Source organism: Formica exsecta, unplaced genomic scaffold (assembly GCF_003651465.1).
Source record: "Formica exsecta isolate Colony F162 unplaced genomic scaffold, ASM365146v1 scaffold122, whole genome shotgun sequence".
Classification (NCBI taxonomy): Eukaryota; Metazoa; Arthropoda; class Insecta; order Hymenoptera; family Formicidae; genus Formica; species Formica exsecta.
Window position 1 is genome coordinate 949043 of NW_021848556.1, and position 20770 is coordinate 969812.

General features: G+C 39.0%; 1 protein-coding gene across 1 annotated transcript in view; it reads left to right on the forward strand.

Moving 5' to 3' along the window:
• The first annotated feature begins 1823 nt into the window (after positions 1-1823).
• The window catches only part of LOC115244628 (polypyrimidine tract-binding protein 1), a 251276-nt gene continuing 232329 nt past the window's right edge, over positions 1824-20770 (forward strand). Inside the window, 1 exon segment of the mRNA XM_029822432.1 lies at positions 1824-1965. Within this exon segment, the coding sequence (XP_029678292.1) occupies positions 1885-1965 (81 nt within the window). The 5' untranslated portion in view covers positions 1824-1884.

Genomic DNA, 20770 nt, shown 5'->3' on the forward strand with positions numbered 1-20770 from the left:
CGTCGCCGCGTAATTGAAGAGCACTTAGACCGGCTCAGAGCGACGCGATACGTGACTGCGCCTTGCTTCGGATCGAAAATCTCGCCGAAACGATTCCGCCGCGAATCCTCGATATCGGGGGTTACCGTGTTGTACGATGCGCGAACGTGACAAAATGGTACAGCCATCTCATATCGAACAAGAGTGCAAGAGGAATGTTATGATTCCTACATTGACTTTTATATTTTGTGAACATATTTTTGTATTTTCTCATCTTGTTGCGATGCATCTTGAACAGAAAAGATTTTCTTATATAAAATTTTGGAAGATGAAAGTAAAAATAAATTTATATTGAAAAAAATTAGTTTTTTATATTTGAATCTTTTTGTCGAGAAAAATATTTAGTATTATATATATAATATTCAATTATCAAAAAATTAATACGAAAAATGCTTTTAAATTAAAGCTAAGGGTTAAAAATATAGGATGATTATATTAAGCGTAAGATATATTGATTGCAAGAATCAATTATTAATGTTCTTTGTTTCCATGTTGTATGATAAAAAATACTGGAAAATAAATTTTGTAGACTTGTAACAATACAGTATCGTTTTATATTTATTTTGAGAGCAATTCAATCGATCGTTCCTTCGATATCGAAGCATCCTGAATTCTGGTACGCTTAGTCGCGGCTTTATTAACTAATGCAATCGTAATCGCATGATCTTCGCGGCTCGTTGACTTTTGCACGATCCGATCTGTACGTCGAAACTTAGTCAAGTGTCATGCGAGCCTAACATCCTGATTCCCTGGGCTTAATGGATTAATTTTGTGATTGGTTGATTCGTATAATTAAAGCGTAACTATATACACAACTATGAATGGAGACGAGACGCAATTGGGGCTTAGAATGAAATTTTAACCGCAAGCTCTCTCTCTCTCTCTCTTTCTCTCTCATTTTCCCTTTGTCGTGAATTTCAGATTATGTTCGGAAATGTCAATAGTGTGTTTATACTGGTTTATGGAAAAGTTTGCGATAGGAAACTATTCCGATCCTTTGTCGGCTCTTTGTAGTAGCACAATCGATTGGCGTTTCAGCGATTACCGACAAAGTGACAGTCTGTCAGTCAGTGCGGTCGCAGTTAATATTGTCTGCGTGTAAAACTTTCGCGAAACTACTGTTTTCAATGAATTTCGCGATATCGTTTACAATCGGAAATCAAATGTGGTGTTAAATTTTTACCGATTCCATCAGTTTTAAATTATCAATACTCGGAATTATCAATCTGTTTCTATTCTTTATTTTTATAATTTGATGATCTTTTTCTAAATAGCTATCAATTATAAAGGTATTATTTTATGTGAAATATTTTTTTTTAACATTCTGCGTTTTTTTTTGTGTTTCAGGTAGGTCTAATAGGAAATAAAATTGATCTGTGTTCGATACATCGACGTGTGGTGTTAAATTTTTACCGATTCCATCAGTTTTAAATTATCAATACTCGGAATTATCAATCTGTTTCTATTCTTTATTTTTATAATTTGATGATCTTTTTCTAAATAGCTATCAATTATAAAGGTATTATTTTATGTGAAATATTTTTTTTTTAACATTCTGCGTTTTTTTTGTGTTTCAGGTAGGTCTAATAGGAAATAAAATTGATCTGTGTTCGATACATCGACGTGTGGAGAATTTAGACAGTATGATGATGACAAACCTACCCCCTGTTATGCTGCCACCCATTACGGACTACGGGATGCTGACGCCTACCCTCGGAATAAAGGTGAGTCGATTTACCCCTTCGGTTTTTAACATTCTGCGTTTTTTTTGTGTTTCAGGTAGGTCTAATAGGAAATAAAATTGATCTGTGTTCGATACATCGACGTGTGGAGAATTTAGACAGTATGATGATGACAAACCTACCCCCTGTTATGCTGCCACCCATTACGGACTACGGGATGCTGACGCCTACCCTCGGAATAAAGGTGAGTCGATTTACCCCTTCGGTAAGCGCGAAGAAACGAGTTTCGCGCGATACAAGATATAATCAAGTCTGGGAATCAATTTTGCGCTCTGATAAGTTTATTGCTTATTTAAGTAAACGAGAGTGCATTTTGGCGCATATAAAAATAAATATAAAAATCTCACATATATATGGAATAGTCTCAATTTTACTCACAGTATAAAAACAATGCGCGTCGATCTATTTCGAGACAATATTTTTGACGGATAGTTTTTTGACAGGCCGACCACGAAATCGCCGTGGACGATTTTAACCATGATTGCAAACATTTCAATCTAGAAAGAGACTATCGCGTATTCTCGCCTCGCTTCTGTTTGTTTTTCTCCCTCAATTCGGGATGTTTTAGTGCCGATTAAAAATCCCCTCTCGCTGGCGGGTCCTTGGGGGTATCGCCTTTCATCTCTCTGGGCTTTTGCAAGCCTCACGCCACGCTCGTGCGCGAGAGAGCGCCCCAAAAGCCGCGAGATATTAATTAAAATTCCGCTCGAAATACTTCCAACGAAGGGCGAAGGGTGGGCGCAGTGTATTGGCTAACCGGCGAGGTTGTGCCCGGCGCGTCTAATTTACTCGGCGATTTTCCACGTTCTAAAATATACAAGCTTGCGACCATCAACATTCCGTCGTGATACTTCCGGTAGCTTCGCGTGAAATCTAATCGCGTTTATATAATCGTGCGAGCAAAAAGAATATGATTAAAAAAATATATTATAATACAGTATAAAAACAATGCGCGTCGATCTATTTCGAGACAATATTTTTGACGGATAGTTTTTTGACAGGCCGACCACGAAATCGCCGTGGACGATTTTAACCATGATTGCAAACATTTCAATCTAGAAAGAGACTATCGCGTATTCTCGCCTCGCTTCTGTTTGTTTTTCTCCCTCAATTCGGGATGTTTTAGTGCCGATTAAAAATCCCCTCTCGCTGGCGGGTCCTTGGGGGTATCGCCTTTCATCTCTCTGGGCTTTTGCAAGCCTCACGCCACGCTCGTGCGCGAGAGAGCGCCCCAAAAGCCGCGAGATATTAATTAAAATTCCGCTCGAAATACTTCCAACGAAGGGCGAAGGGTGGGCGCAGTGTATTGGCTAACCGGCGAGGTTGTGCCCGGCGCGTCTAATTTACTCGGCGATTTTCCACGTTCTAAAATATACAAGCTTGCGACCATCAACATTCCGTCGTGATACTTCCGGTAGCTTCGCGTGAAATCTAATCGCGTTTATATAATCGTGCGAGCAAAAAGAATATGATTAAAAAAATATATTATAAAATTTAAAAAATAACCTTTCGCGAGGAAGAAGTATGTTACAATGATACAATAAATTCGTATAATATCGCGAATGAAAATGGTAAATGACAATATTAATATCATTTTGTGCGATCATTAACGTCTTTTTAAAAGAGGAGATGGGATTTTTTCATTTTTTCTTTAAACACGAAATGGAGCTCGCCATTCTTTTAGAACATAAAACCATAAAAGCCAGACCGCGTTAGTCTTAAAGACAGTTCTTTGTGAATTTTTGCGTTTAGGAAAGAATTGACCTATTCCCTTTCACATTTTTGATGTACGAAACGATAAAAAAGATAATAAACTGTCGATGAATTCCATCGTTGGAACCGTACGTCTAGAAATTTTCAAGAATCTCTATTCACTTCTTTGCGTTGCTTTGTTGCTGCTTAGCTAATTTGCGTTGTTATGTGTCAACATTCGTCGTTTTCTGATTCGTAAACGTATTACTTATTATGTTGCAATTATTGAATTTTTGAATGTTACCTTATTTATTTTTTTGGAACCCATCCAATTAAAGAGAACGACAAGTAGAGGAATCCACAGGTAAGATCGTGAGAGTGCGGTCTTATAGAAAATACGATAAAATAAAAGTCGGTCTCTCGAATACAGCCGTCACGGATAGAATCGCGAAAGGTGAGATCTCGTTACGTCGAGTTTCTCTTACGTAACTTATCTTTGTCATTCTAAAAGGGCACATTCTGCGTGTTTCCCTTACAAGTAAGTAAGAAGGTACTTTTCAAGTGGGTCGACGAGACGTGCTTTTAACGACGGTAGTTAACGATTGAAAGAATCCGGGATACACTCTTCGCGTTATTCTCGATTCTTTCTCTTCGTCGGCCGAGCCATTGTGTTTTCCGCCGTGTATCGTATTTCCGTAACTATTCTCACTTTAATTAAACTATTTTCAGATGGAGGATAACCGCGCTTGCGGTCGGAGGTTGGGGGGAGGCAAACTATAAAGTTACCTCACTCATAAGTCAGGCATAAATATTATTTCCATTATTACAAAAGTCAAGTGCGCTTGAAATTAACTTAAGTTAATATTTTGTTTGTTGCACTTTTTTTGTATTTCGATTATCCCTTTTTAAAAAGAAGTCGTTAGTCTTCGGAAATCGATGTAGAATCCGTATGCAAAGATATTTTAAACTTCAATACTGAAAATAACCGCTATTCATCTTTTAGTAGTTAGTTGTAGAAATACTTTCCCGATACGTTGACAAAGATTCTGAACGTTCGATGCAAATTCGATCGCGGAAAGTATGTAACGCGGATTCTTGTCAAGAATGTGAGATAAAAAGAGGGTGTTTTCGGGCCGCCGGCGAAAGGGCGTTGGAGCTATTTCTATAGAAGTGCCCGCCGTGAACAAAAAGCTGAATAACATTAACTCGCTTAATGTATTCTCTTAATTTTAATACACAATGCCCCCGAGCTGACGCGCTTTCCCAGAATCTTCAACCTTCGACGAAGATTCTTTTACTATCTTCAACCCTTCATGTCCTAATCTTTTTTGTCTGATTAATATTTATATTATATTAACATCAGTCTCGTTTTCCGCTAAATAGAGAGTAATGCAACCATACTTACCGTGATTAATAAGATATGTTAATGATATATAATGAGCACACATAAGGGAGAGCAAAAATAAATAAATAACATAAATTTATATAAAATTATTAATAATATATATAATATATTTGCACAAAATTTTATAATATATTTAAGTACATATATCTGTTAGAAAATTACATAAGTTTGCGCCCTTGTGATTGTTATTCTCGCAATGGTGTTAACTGATGTTAGTTGCTCCAGTTTCTTGTTACAAGTATAGTTTAGACTTATATACAATATGTACTCTCTCGAGTATAGTAGCTACACGATATAGCCCGCTATTGTTTTCGCTGTTTGCAACAGCACTCGCGGACGTATGCCCCGCGGGGTCACCGCTTGATGTTTCGCGCAGCGAAGATTACATTACGGATCGGTTTTACTGCGCGTCACTTTGATCAATTCCGCGACTGTTCGATTGGGAGGACTTTTCATATACCCGGGGCGCCCTCGCGCCCGAAGGGCGCGTTACATGCGTTACAAAGCGCTCTTTCAGCTAAACTGCCAAGTCGAATCGAGGCGAACTGAATCGAACTCGTATATAGCGGCGGCGGTGCCCATCCTGTGTGTTTTCTTTGCGTTTAATTGCCGTCCAGGGGTTGGTTCCAGAGAATTCGCGTATTCCGCAGCCAACTCCCGAGGCATCGTGACGTCATTCGTATTATTTCCATCCGCGCACCGCATCGCCCACCTGTCAGACGCACGCATTTACGCGCGCGCTAGCGAGCTAGTGTGCGTGTATCAAATTCGAAACGATTTTGATTGTTGCGGGGAGAGCGATAAATTAATTTCCATTTCTCGCGACTCGGTCGTGTTTTGTTCCGTCCGCGTCTCCATAACACTCGCTGTGTTTGTTAAATAAATGTGTTACGGGCTCTTGATATTTATTTCGCGTCGAGAGAGGGAATATCGATCAACTGATTAACAAACAAATACGACGCGGCGTCATAATAAATTTTCAGCGTTCTCTTTAATTTTATTTATTTACTACTGTTTTTCCATTCTCTTTCTCTCTTCTAGCTTTCATATAATTTATTGATTACTCGCCTCGGTATAAAAATTCAAATATTGCGTGAAAATGAATCGAATGTGTGTATAAATTCTCTCTTCCGGCAATATTTCTGATAAATTTCGCGTGTATATTGATTCAATTCGAAATTATATTGCGACGTTCTTTTTATCGCGAAGAGATGCCCTTATCGAGTCGCGATTGCTCACTTGATCGTTTCGCACGTACATACACGCTTATTGTACACGCGACAGAACGAGGAGGATGGGAATGGCCCGTGAATGTCCCGTCGGTGACCTCGTCTCTTCGTTTGCATACGCAAACAGAGGAATTAGGACCGGACACGTTGCGCTGCATATTCGATCGGAGGGGTTCTTTGCCCCTGGGAGCGCGTTATTGTCGTCTCGAGTAGGTTATTGTCGTCGAAACACATCGGAACAATCGACAATATTGCCCGAAATTCGACTAGTCCTCCGGGTCTTTGTTGGCAAGAACGAATAAATGCCAAGGTTTGTCAATTTTCTCCTCTCGATTTCTTCCGGTTATTCCGATAAAGTTTTTGTGATTTGATTATATATCAAGTTATCAGTTATTGCTCAGTTTTTTAAAACAAGTATTATACGTTTTTTTTTACCTTTGCTCTCTCGTTTCAGTCTAGCTTCGCAAAAATCGATTAATATCTTAATGAAAATTCTAAAAATATATAATTAGAAGTGAATCATGATGATTCGCAATGAAAGTATCATAATTAAGTAAAACGTGTTCTTTATTTTGAAATTCGAATAGCGAAAAGAAATATTTTTCACTCATGATTTGGAAAGAACCCGCGAATGATCCACGGATTAGGGGTTGCTCGCGAAAAATTCCTCAGCGCGACGGGAGTTGATTTGAATTTTCCACGTCGGCTCAGCACTGCGGCACCTTCCTCATCGTCGCATCGAATATTCCATAAATAAATCGATGTTTAATAGAAAATCGAAGAACTGGCAAGGCACCTCATCGCTCACTGTCACGGCGCTTCGCGCTACCGGCAGCTAGTATCTCAATAATATTCAGTTTATAAACTTCGAATGGATTCCTTATTACGTTCCCGACGTGGCCGATTCATCCACTTCTTTCTTTCTTATTATCATTCTTAGACGGAGGTGTCCCCGTCGCGCCGATTTATCTCGCGGCTTATAAGCGTCAAGTGAATATTTGACGCCGATACTTTACATTTTTCTCTTCTCGTTTTCTTCATTTGTGCAATTTATCTCTATTCTCGAATCTTTATATAATGAGACAAGTTATTGAAAATCGATCAAGTTTCTTAATTGCGTGTTAATGTGAGTTAAACCAAGTGCACATAATGATATGCTTGCGCTGAGTGTCAGTAAAACGACGGATCCATCACAATCGATCAAGCATTGCGCGCGTCTCGATAATTTAATGCTCAAGCGACTAACGACGTATCTCGGCCCCTATCCATCTTTTCCCTTTTCCTCCCACGAAATCCGTGCGTGAAGATACAACTTTCTTATTTCGGGGAGAACTGCCTATCTTCTCCTAAACAGACGAGTTTCCTAGATAAAGATGCGCGAACGGATTTTGCCAGTAATTTCTTCTAATATAATCTCGTAATAAGAGAGATATAAGTTTATATAATAAAAATATATAATATAATCTCCCTGTTATAAGAAATTCCGAAGTAATTTTTTTACACGATGATATTGTCACTTATTCTCTACGTGACATTGGAATAATATTAAAATTCATTATATCCGCAGCAGCGCTATCGTGAAAAGCATAGAAGCATAAAAGCATTCTTGAAGCGGACGATCAAAAACGCTTAACCACAATCGCCGTATGTAAGCTCCTCGATAAATATCGTGTACAATCGTGAACGATAAAAAAGGCTTACGTGATACGGTAGGCACGGCGCGACTATTTGCCGTATCGAAACGACAACGAGGGGGTGGAGTCGAATATTCCCAATTCAAAGTTGGCCGCATCGTCGTTTTCCATCGTCTACCGGTTTTTTTTTTTTTTTTTTTTTTTTTTTTTAAACTTTCAGCGCGTTTATAGACCGCGCGCGTTCCGCAGCTTCGCGCTTTGTTCGCCTCGAACGACGAGCGTCGGTGATCGCGATGAAGGAGACGAGCGGTAACTTTCGGATGGTTTTTGCGTTTTCCCTTACCACCCTCCCGCCCTCGCTGCCCATTTCCAGCTGCCGTAACCATCGCCGTTATTGTTCGTCATACCTTCCTTCGTTCGCCATCTCTCGATGCCGCTCTTTTTCTTGCCGCGCTGGAGTTTACAATGCTAGAAGTCATTTCGGATGCATGCAGCTTTTTAATTACATACCTGGCCGGAAGGCCGATTTACGATTTCCATGGAAATGGAATTCCCTCCTGACCTGAGGGAAGGGATCTCTCTTCCCTCTTTCTCTTCCTCTCGACATTTCCACGATATTGTGTCGCGCGTTCTTCCGATATTTTTTCGCACGTGTTTCGGCTCGAGGTGACTATTTAAGGATGGACATTTTCGGGGATGCGTGCGCCAACAAAAGTTTCGCGCCATCTGAATCTTTCATTAAATTAACTATTCAAATTCCGACTAAAATATACGGCTAAAATTACGTCAAGTTGATCTTTTATAATGGCAAAACGGATAAGTTGCTGAAATGTTTTTCACAAGGAAATTGATATTACTTGGTTAGACGTATCAGTTTATTCGGTGGTGATTCCACGAATAAAAAACTTGTCTACGAGAGTTTTTCCTCTACAATTTTTCAGATACATTATCCGTTCCGCGAATCTTCTGGTTACAATATTAAGCCACAAAGTTTTTTCTTGCCAAATTAATAGATTATAAATATATGTACAATTTTGGATATATTAATTTTTTTAAATTAATATATCTTTAACTTTTTTTATATTTAAAAAGCTTTGCTGTTATTTAATCAATATTGTTAAAACACATTGAGAAATTGGAATTTAAGAAGGATTGAGTCAGAGAAATCGAGAAAGGGTTCAGGATCAGGTGTCCATAATGCGATACCAATTTCTTGTATTGTCGTGTGCCACGATGCACCCATATCCACATCTGCGCATCTGCAGACACACATACACCTGATTATACTCAAGTACGTATCTAGCCCTTCGATAATGATAGGATGCGAGTTTCCATCCGCATGGAATTGCCTCGTAGTAGCTGCAGTTTCCGAAAACACTCCCTATCGGCATCGACTATCCTCTTCTACCCCATCCTCTCGTAATTAAACTAATGGAAATCCGACTCGATGCTTTTATGCGACTCCACCCTATATGTGTACCAGAGCGAGTCTCAAACACCGAAACGCAATCCATTCAAGATTCGGAGACGACAAGCGAAAACCACAAAACTCCGCGACTTTGAATTCGTATGGAGAGATTGTAACAATTAAATTCAATTCTCGCATTCGATATTTATTTCGAGAAAAACGTAAAAGACAATGGATTAAAGATTATTAATCGGAAAAAAAACTGTATATCTTTGGCTTGAGACTATTTTAAAGAGATATTTATTTTCGTCATAAATTTCTTTTGCATCTGCAAGAATGATTAGTATACAATGTTTTCCCACTTTGCGAAAAATCAAAAATCGGAAAAAAAAAGTTTTTAGATTAAATCGACTCTACCTAATGTACGTTGCGGTGAATTTGGTTTGCAAATGCCGGGCGCTTTTAGGAGAGCGCGAACGAAGCCCGGTCTGATAATAACGGGAGTGAGATAGCCGTCGCATGTATCACATTACACGTAATGAAAACAGCTATCGCATTACGCATAATTACGATGTTATTTCATTATATGCGAAATAATTTGCGAAAGTTTGCGAACGCGCCGAGTAATTGGGGGTTGAGAGGGGGCAGCGCTACGTAAATGAACTGGGGATAATTGCGCGCGTCATTGTTCATTATTTTTATCAAAAGCCGGAGAGCGGATCGTTACCGTCCCTTTGTGAAAATATTTTATTGTTTTTAATTAACGCCGCGAGAAACAGAGAGAGAAAGAGAGAGAGAGAGAGAGAGAGAGATAGAGAGAGAAAGAGCGGAACCGCGCGCGATGTAAAAATCGCTTGCGCTCTGTCCGCTGATCGCCATCAACTCAATACTGGCTCTCAATTAATTTTAATTATCGTTAACAAAGTGTCGAAAAGATGTAACGCAATATGGGCACGTGGCCGTTAAAAATTAATGACGTTCGTCAAAATAGGACGCCAGGGTAAACACGTGTCGTGTCCCGATACTGAAAACTCGAGAGTCAATTAATTGCTCTGATGAACGGCGATGACGTCGCATAAACGTCGCGTTTGTTTTGTATTCGTTTCCGCGAATTTTTTCATATTAAAATCGACTGTTGTTTCGACGTCGCGTCATTGTTGATATTTATCCTTTCGTCGTGCGATCCTTCTCGAAGTCTACGGAGATCTTATATTCCGGCATCGGTTGCTTCTATCGCGTGCGATATTTCTTTGATATTATTCCTGCCGTAGTCGTTGCTCTCAATCTACGAGCTTCGTTTTTGATGCCGCCTTTAGATTATTGTCGATCGGATCGAATTACCGCGAATAAATGTCTTTCGACGAAGCGATTGAAGATTGAGGGATTTTTGCTCTGAAAGGACGGCCGATTTCGATGAAATTATTATCCACCGCATTGGAAATTCTGGGAAGTGATGCATTTTTTATGCTCGGATGTGGAAACGTTGATAAAAGAACGTTTAATCAGGACGAGAGATGGGTATTTTTTTTCTCATGACCTCCGCTCCCACAATGACAAAGATCAGCGTTGTGAGATTGCGTGATACTAAATCGCCTTGACTCGTGAGAAATTTTTAAGCTATTAAGCTATTTTTTTATGCGACAGGATATGTCTTTTACACACTTCCGGCAATAAATATGATCAGACATAATTGATAGCTGGATAGTAGATTTTTCTAGATATGTATACGATAAATTGCGGATGTTTATTAAATTTATGTTTAATTTTGGATATATTAATTTTTTTTAAATTAATATATCTTCAACTTTTTTTATATTTAAAAAGCTTTGCTGTTATTTAATCAATATTGTTAAAACACATTGAGAAATTGGAATTTAAGAAGGATTGAGTCAGAGAAATCGAGAAAGGGTTCAGGATCAGGTGTCCATAATGCGATACCAATTTCTTGTATTGTCGTGTGCCACGATGCACCCATATCCACATCTGCGCATCTGCAGACACACATACACCTGATTATACTCAAGTACGTATCTAGCCCTTCGATAATGATAGGATGCGAGTTTCCATCCGCATGGAATTGCCTCGTAGTAGCTGCAGTTTCCGAAAACACTCCCTATCGGCATCGACTATCCTCTTCTACCCCATCCTCTCGTAATTAAACTAATGGAAATCCGACTCGATGCTTTTATGCGACTCCACCCTATATGTGTACCAGAGCGAGTCTCAAACACCGAAACGCAATCCATTCAAGATTCGGAGACGACAAGCGAAAACCACAAAACTCCGCGACTTTGAATTCGTATGGAGAGATTGTAACAATTAAATTCAATTCTCGCATTCGATATTTATTTCGAGAAAAACGTAAAAGACAATGGATTAAAGATTATTAATCGGAAAAAAAACTGTATATCTTTGGCTTGAGACTATTTTAAAGAGATATTTATTTTCGTCATAAATTTCTTTTGCATCTGCAAGAATGATTAGTATACAATGTTTTCCCACTTTGCGAAAAATCAAAAATCGGAAAAAAAAAGTTTTTAGATTAAATCGACTCTACCTAATGTACGTTGCGGTGAATTTGGTTTGCAAATGCCGGGCGCTTTTAGGAGAGCGCGAACGAAGCCCGGTCTGATAATAACGGGAGTGAGATAGCCGTCGCATGTATCACATTACACGTAATGAAAACAGCTATCGCATTACGCATAATTACGATGTTATTTCATTATATGCGAAATAATTTGCGAAAGTTTGCGAACGCGCCGAGTAATTGGGGGTTGAGAGGGGGCAGCGCTACGTAAATGAACTGGGGATAATTGCGCGCGTCATTGTTCATTATTTTTATCAAAAGCCGGAGAGCGGATCGTTACCGTCCCTTTGTGAAAATATTTTATTGTTTTTAATTAACGCCGCGAGAAACAGAGAGAGAAAGAGAGAGAGAGAGAGAGAGAGAGATAGAGAGAGAAAGAGCGGAACCGCGCGCGATGTAAAAATCGCTTGCGCTCTGTCCGCTGATCGCCATCAACTCAATACTGGCTCTCAATTAATTTTAATTATCGTTAACAAAGTGTCGAAAAGATGTAACGCAATATGGGCACGTGGCCGTTAAAAATTAATGACGTTCGTCAAAATAGGACGCCAGGGTAAACACGTGTCGTGTCCCGATACTGAAAACTCGAGAGTCAATTAATTGCTCTGATGAACGGCGATGACGTCGCATAAACGTCGCGTTTGTTTTGTATTCGTTTCCGCGAATTTTTTCATATTAAAATCGACTGTTGTTTCGACGTCGCGTCATTGTTGATATTTATCCTTTCGTCGTGCGATCCTTCTCGAAGTCTACGGAGATCTTATATTCCGGCATCGGTTGCTTCTATCGCGTGCGATATTTCTTTGATATTATTCCTGCCGTAGTCGTTGCTCTCAATCTACGAGCTTCGTTTTTGATGCCGCCTTTAGATTATTGTCGATCGGATCGAATTACCGCGAATAAATGTCTTTCGACGAAGCGATTGAAGATTGAGGGATTTTTGCTCTGAAAGGACGGCCGATTTCGATGAAATTATTATCCACCGCATTGGAAATTCTGGGAAGTGATGCATTTTTTATGCTCGGATGTGGAAACGTTGATAAAAGAACGTTTAATCAGGACGAGAGATGGGTATTTTTTTTCTCATGACCTCCGCTCCCACAATGACAAAGATCAGCGTTGTGAGATTGCGTGATACTAAATCGCCTTGACTCGTGAGAAATTTTTAAGCTATTAAGCTATTTTTTTATGCGACAGGATATGTCTTTTACACACTTCCGGCAATAAATATGATCAGACATAATTGATAGCTGGATAGTAGATTTTTCTAGATATGTATACGATAAATTGCGGATGTTTATTTAGCGTGATGTACAGTTAAAAATATGTTTATAAATTGTTTCTGTATATCTGTTGTATGACTGGTGACCCAATAATTTAATACGTAACATATCTATTACACTAACTGTCATGGATATCTACCAAACCATTTGTTATTACAAACTCTGAATCAGGAAAAATGATGTTTGTATGTATCACTCAGTCAACAATAATATTTGAGCGATGAATGTTTGGACATTGAGGGATTTTGACGAGGGATGTAGACGCACACATTTATTAGAGAGATAATAAAACAATAAATTATTCTCTAATTAATTTTCACACAAATCATATTCTAATAGAATTTTAATTTGAATTCAGTTAATTAACAAATTATGAATTATTCTGGAATTGTGGCGAAAAATTGAAAATTTTGATGTCAAAAAAATATTCTAATCTTTTATCACTCGATTCGCAAAAGTCTCCGCACGGGAGATAAAGATCGAACGATATAATCAGTGATGTAAAACAGGATTTTTAGATTGCCGATGGAAACAGGAGGTTGATGCGTAAGCACAGTTGAAAGTTTGTTTTCAAAAGTAAGAGAAAGGAGGAGATGAAATAAAACTCGTCTCGCAAAATATCCGATATTTACAGAAGAAAGTTTCCGCGCGCGAGCTTTTAAGAAGAGTCTCTAAGAGTCTGATAATTTATTCCGATAGGAATCGATAATTTATTCGTTGAAGAGGATTTACCGGTCGCGCGGTTCGCGTTAGTTCTTAACTTTAATTATGGCTTTATAATCCATGCTTTAATTATGTTCTGATTTATCTACACAATATACAGTTGGATACATGTTTTAATATTCAGTAAAATAATTATAAAACGTGAAACTATCTCTTATCGAGGATTTTTTTTTTTTTTATTGGATTATTTGTAAGAGAATATTGTTTAAAATTGGTATAATTTAAAAATGTTTTATACATATGTTTCTGTGTGCGTGTGTGTGTGCTAAACATGATAGATTTAAAAAATTAATTAAACAGATAATGTATTTACGGGAAATAATCCTGTTAAATTCGCAGTTCTCTTGTCATATTATTGCATAATATATAAATGATATTTGTGTGCATTAATATTTTTATTAAAATATTATATTACGGCTCAATTTATATATCCAATGACGAATATGCGACGCATGTGCAAAATGAATAATGGAAAATTAATATTATAAAATAATAAAATTTACAACATTTTTTGGTCAATAAACATTGATTAATTTTGAAGTCAGGATATTGAATAAAATTGATAAATAATTTTCAGTGACAATATAATTAAATTTATTTAACTTTACGTAACTTTACGTAAAAGAGAGATTAAAGTCTCTTATTATCTTACACGACATATTACAAACAGAATAGTGTGTTTTGCGTCGCTCTCTATTATAATTACTTTAATCTTTGACGGCACGAACGTACGTTATTGCTCACCATTTACACAAAGAGCGTAGTAAGGAACCGAGAAGTAAATCAAATTTTAATTACATTAACGCCGCGGTGCATCCAATTAATCTCGGCTCCTTGCTCGGTCGGCGAAAAGTTTCGTACGCGAGAAATAATTAAAGTCCCTCTCTCACGCCCACAATATTATTCGCAGCCTTTTCGATGCAGTCTCGAGAGTGTGCTTCTTCAAGTTTCTAGTCCTGGGAAGCTGCACATCTTAAATGACTGCCTATCTTAGATTTATTATATACATATATGTATATACACACACACACACACACACACACACACACAATATTCATTCCGATACGTTTCGCGAATCTTTGCCCGAGTCCCGAGTATCGAACTTTTTCGTCCATCCATTGTTTCTGGTACGCTCGAGGCAAGTGGTGGTAAACAAGGTATCGGGAGTTTCTTCATAGACAATGGGCTTGTCGCATAATCCATCCCTCCTCCTCCCTCGCCGGAAATGGGCAAGAACGGTGATACGATGTATCGCTTATAATGTACTTCGATCGTCTCTCTGCTCTGCCGATATGAGCTTCGTGAAGAGCTTAATTCGTTTGTAACCGTTCGCCGAGCGTGAGCCTGATGATGAGAATTCTTTTTGATGCAAAATGGGTGCTTAATCTTTGGATAGTCGGGAATGAAGATATTATCATATACTCTGAAGATTTCGCTTGTGGAAAGAATGAAAAAAAAAATTTCTTTGTTTAGCTCGGAAGGTTAATGAGAAAGGAATTCATCCTATTTATTAAAGTGCAATAAAGGCGGAAGCGAACTCGGTGCAGAATGGCGTGGCCTTTCGATAAACGCTTTCCGCCACAATCCTGGAAAATAGCGAAATCGGAATATCCGCGTCGGTAGCAAATGGAAAATTGAGGCCTCGTACGATTTTAGTGCGACTCCGTGTCGGATCTGAAAACGCATATTGCCCCGAGACGTGCTGCTATCTTCCGTTATATCATATAATGCTTCTTCGAACTCGTGTTTCTGAAGAGAGAAAGAGAGAGAGAGAGAGAAAGAGACGATAAAGTCCATAACTATATAACTATAAAACAGACTAGCCAACTGCGTAAACGTGCGACTCACACAATGCGATGCGTATTTTTGTGCGGTGTTATTGTCGCAATGTTTAACCAATATGCATTACACTGAAATAAAAAAAATTCTCGCATTGCGAGAATCGATATTTTTTCATTTTATTATATTTAAAAAAAAATCTACACTCTTTTCTCTCCGTTATTAGATAAAGCAAAGATAAAATTAAGATGTTTTAAATTATATTATCAAAGATAAATCTTGATTTTATATCTGATATCATTTGAAGAAAAAGTTAAAGTAGTTATACGTAAAGATATAATATCCGAAGAGAGAAGTCGACAGCTGCGAGGATATATACTTGTAAAGAGAAGCCGCACAAATTATCTTCTCTTACGTGTTGCTTCTCTCCTCATCCCGTGCCTCCCCACGGCCGCTTCTCGCCCTCTCTTTAATCTAGTTTGCGCGAAACAAACAGTTCCCTCAACCAACGTATAATTGTCCGTAATTCGATCCTCTAACGCAGTTTAAACGCAAAAACTCGCGCGCGATGCAGTCTCTGCCGGTGCGGGTCCGAGCTACGCGCGCTCGTGTGTTTAATTGAGTGTGCTAATTAAGGGTGCGATTGAACTGTACGCGGACCCGTCTCCACACTCCTCTGTATATATATCTCTTTCTCTCTGTGGGTGAGTTTGTGTGTGCGCCCATGGGTGGTCGAGTGTTGCTGGCGTTTGTCCGCGTGGATGATGATCGCCGCGCGTCGAGCTTTCGACCAAAAAGAAAAAACAGTGATACACAAGTATGTACTCGACGAGGTTTGTCGATTGTTCTGTCTCTTTTTTGTTTTTTTTTTCCCTTTTTTTTTTACAACATTTTAAAAACATTTCTCAACAATGCGTAACGTGGCTGGGTTTCGCCGTGAAACCCTTCCTTTTCGCGGTCGAAGATCAGGCCCTTCGCAAAATCCTATTATTTCTTTGATGTGCTATCAGGTTTCCTTTGTCGTACTTGTAACATTACAGACGGTGGCCTCAAGGGGTTTTTGTTATAGCTTATCGAATTACGCGGTATCAACGTTTGAAGGGTTATCGCTCTCTATTCTTATGCGGGATTTTTAGATAAGATAAAGACTCGTGAAAACAAAATCATTGCGCATATTTAACGTATTATGCATGTAGGATGACGTCGAGCACTACCTATGCATGATATACATTTGGTACTGTTGAATACATAACAGCGATCAGAGAAAACATTCTAAATTCACGACTGTAATTTCCATGTATAACGTATGCTTTTGCAGATTTACGTTTCAAATTTAGCCGGATCTTAGCCGGACAATTTTTTAGCGCAAGTTTAATTGCGATCATTGTAATGCGAGTCGTAATATAATCTTCGATTAATAACGTCGACTAAATATCAATTTACTTTGCTTGTCGCACGCGATATGAATGTTATTTGATCGTATCACTAAATATGGCTGCGCGCGAGGAATTATCTATAAATAACATTCAACGGCGCCACTCATTCTGTTAGCCTTCGCGAGTCTTTATCTTATCGTTTTCGTTTATGTATGTGTGATGCACTTTTATGTGGCTTCTCTCAGAAACGAAAAAAAAAAAAAAAATTATTTAGAAAGCTATGCATTTAATGGGGGTGTTTTTTATAGAGAAATTTTATTAATTTCCTCGTGTGTACAATTACAAATACGAATCATCATTATAATTTATGTTATCCTTAATCTATTAAAATTGCGCGTTCGTACATTTCCTTAGATAAATCTTATAAAAATAGCAATCCGATCACGGATTGACAACCTCGTATAATAATCATCCACCATGTATTTCTTCATATGTTCGCCCGATCAATTTGTATTACATGGCATTGCAGCACTGCATCTTTTATTCGCAATCGAATTGCATTCCCGATGCTTAGCCACGTGCACGTGTATGCATGAGATTACAATTGCAATAACGTAAGAAATGTCAGAATTCGAGTAGACGCAGGAGAGAAGAGAAAACGGAATACGTTAAATACATATCGCGTATAAAATATCATGGTACACGGAGCGCATTTTTTGAGTGCATTATCGTTATTATCATTTTTATGACAGCATAAAGCGAGGAAATTCCGTGTTTCATTCTACGCTTCGCTTGGCACAGGGATGTCCGCGAGAGATTAAAGGGGAGAGAACTTGATACTTCCGTGTGCATCGGGGATAAATGGGGATGCGACAAAACTAAGAAATCCCCCAACGGGGAAGTCGAACGAAGCTCGAAGAAATTACGCCAATTTGGTGGAGCTGGATACGTAATTCGCGGTACCCTTGGAGCCGGACTTTTCGCGCGATTAATCAAAGTCAGCTCCGGCTGCTTAGAGCTCCGGAAGTCGCTGCTTCGTTCATTTACAGATTACGTTCGCTATTTCGCATCGACCCGCGCTTAAACGTTTCGCCTAATGTGACTTATCTATCTCAAAGCGATTCGCAAGCAGTAGAGTGGATCCTTTTTCTTTCTTTTTTTTTTTTTTCCGAACGACATTTCATGACATTTAACTTGTTAAGAGAAAAAGAGAAAGAGAAATGCATTATGTAATCTTCACTTTAACTAAAAATTATATATAATATATTGCTTTTTTAATAATGAATAGATAATTATGACTAATTTTTTTTCTATTAGTGGCACAATATAATTTATGCTTTGCGCTTTATGTTTTTTTACGCATAATAATGACATTGTTTGCATGAGGAACGCGTATATTCGTAAGAATTCTCTCATTGAAAATTACTCGAAGACTATACTTAGAATCTGACGGATTTCTCGTGCACGAGACACCCGATATTATTTCATCCTTGCAGATGATTCGCATCACGTGTTTCGTCTCCGCGAAGGGCTTCGAACTCCGCGAAGTATGTACATTACAGCTGAGAGCATCTGTCGACTCGTGCGCGTTCACGCGAGTAAACGCGTTACTGTCTGAGAGTTGGCCCCCGAAAATGTGTCCTTCGGGCGAAGGAATTGCAACTGCGGAGCGTCTCTTGAAAACAAAACACATCTGGAGAGACACGTGCTCCCTCCGCTAAATGTCGCGAAATAATATTCTGTCCGCGTTCGCAGATTCCTAAATAGATTCTTATTCCGAAGTTGGGATGTAGAAGAAAATTAAAGTACGATTAAAACTGAGAGTTATCAAACTTCCGTTTAACGTTCGGGCGATTGGTGTCGGCAAAGTTTAGCAAGTTTTACCTCACATTTAACCATGATGATTGAGAATTAATTGAAGTTGGGAAGGTGAGCTTTAAACTTTGATCACGTAAACGAATTTTATTTTTTTATTTAGTTTTTTTTATTCGATTAATTTTTTTTGCGCGGGTTACTCTATTTGTTACGACGAAGCGAACAATTTGTAAACAATGCACATTTATTTTGACGGTGCATTCTAAGGGAGACCGAGGGGAGGGTACTGCTCTGATTCACGCAAGATTACGCTGCCCGGCTTTCAAGCTCTATTATACCTCCTTTTTCATTTCACGAATTTAATAGGCTTAGGACTTATTGGATCCGAAGGTTACACGAGGGTCTGTCCGCGTTGCCTCCCCCGCTTTCGTCAGCTCTTTCCTTCGCCCTTACTTGGCTTTACCTCGGCCTCTCGAGGTATTAGACCAAGAATTTTTATAGAATGCAGTAAAAGTGCTTGAATAGACCGAGAAACGAGAGTACCGTCTTTTACCGGAATAATGTTCGAGTCCCGGCGATGAGGCCGAAAATCGATTAAGAATCTGTTCGCTTCCCTTTCTTTTCGAGACATACGTACGAATTCTCGACAGTTTGCACTTCGCAGCTCATCCGGTCGCGAATTCTGCGCATTCTTTCCGCGATGATAGCTTCGCGCAGAAGTAATCACCGCTTTACCGGAGCTGCGTTTTTTTATCGGGCCATTGTTGCGCGATTCACAATGAACGTGGAATTCGATACGTTTGCCTTCTTAAGGATCGCAACTATGTTGCAAATTGTGTCGAATTCTTCGCGGATTCTTTGCGACGCGAGAACCGCGTTTTTTTTAGAATTGCGCTTTCGATGCGCGTCACGTCGGTCATTTTTCATCGCGCGCGCATTTGAAAATTATCAGTTGCGTAAAAAAACAAAAAATGATTACACACGCTCGCGCGTGTCTGTGATATCCTTATCTCGTAACCTTGTCATTCGCGACGAGGAACAGAATAAAGTTACATCACGCGTTATCGTACAATTTGTGCTATTATAAGTTGGCACATGTTTTGCCTATTTCTTACGAATTTACCGATGAATGCGGAAAGAAATAATGAAATTTTTTTATGTCATATAAATCAAAAGAATCATCGACAAAGACGAAATTGAGATAGAAGGAGAACTTAAGATCTTAACGACTTTATAAGCACGCGATATCTCCGATGAGCAGATTAAAATCCATCGACGATTTCTTGATCCGTCGTGAAATTGAGGCAAACTAGAAGCTCGTAATCATCGAAATTCGTCGAAGCTCCGGGAAATTGTTAGATGACGATCTATCATCGGTAATTTAAGAGCAGCTTCACGCCGTCTCGCATCTGTTACGTAATGATGATCCTCATTTCGCATTCTGACGGAATTGTCAGCAAGAAACGAGCTACGTACACTCGGTTGAGTACACAAGCGCCGAGGTATACTGTACACACGCGCGCGTGGATGTATATATTTCGGTCTCTCAAACGAGATCTTAATCGAGAGCCATGGCTCGTTGCGCCGAAGGTAAACTCGAAGATGTCGAAACTAAACGACGAAGATCGGGGGAGGTGGAGGGGATGGAAGGGTGCCGACGCAATTCGCGGCAATGATTTATTTACTCGGGTGGGTAGGGTAATGAACTGATGGAAACTTGTTAATCCGGAAGCGCTCCTTGCTCTCGTGTTTGCTCCCGACCGGTAAAAGTTGGCGAACCGAATCGCGCGACGAATTTTCTCGATTAAATCGTTCCGTTTATTCTGCCAGTTCTGATCTATATACGATGAAAATAACTACAAGAATTGCACGAGTTATAGATATAATTGCATGCAGGATGTATAAATGTTGGAATGAAATGGATATTACTAATGGACGATAGATAGAGAGTTAATTGTAGACGATGTCGAGACGAGACGCATGTCTTTCGCATCTGGCTGTTTGGTCAACAAACGATACAAGAGAAATGTTTTTCGTTGCTTTAGTCGTGCAAACAAG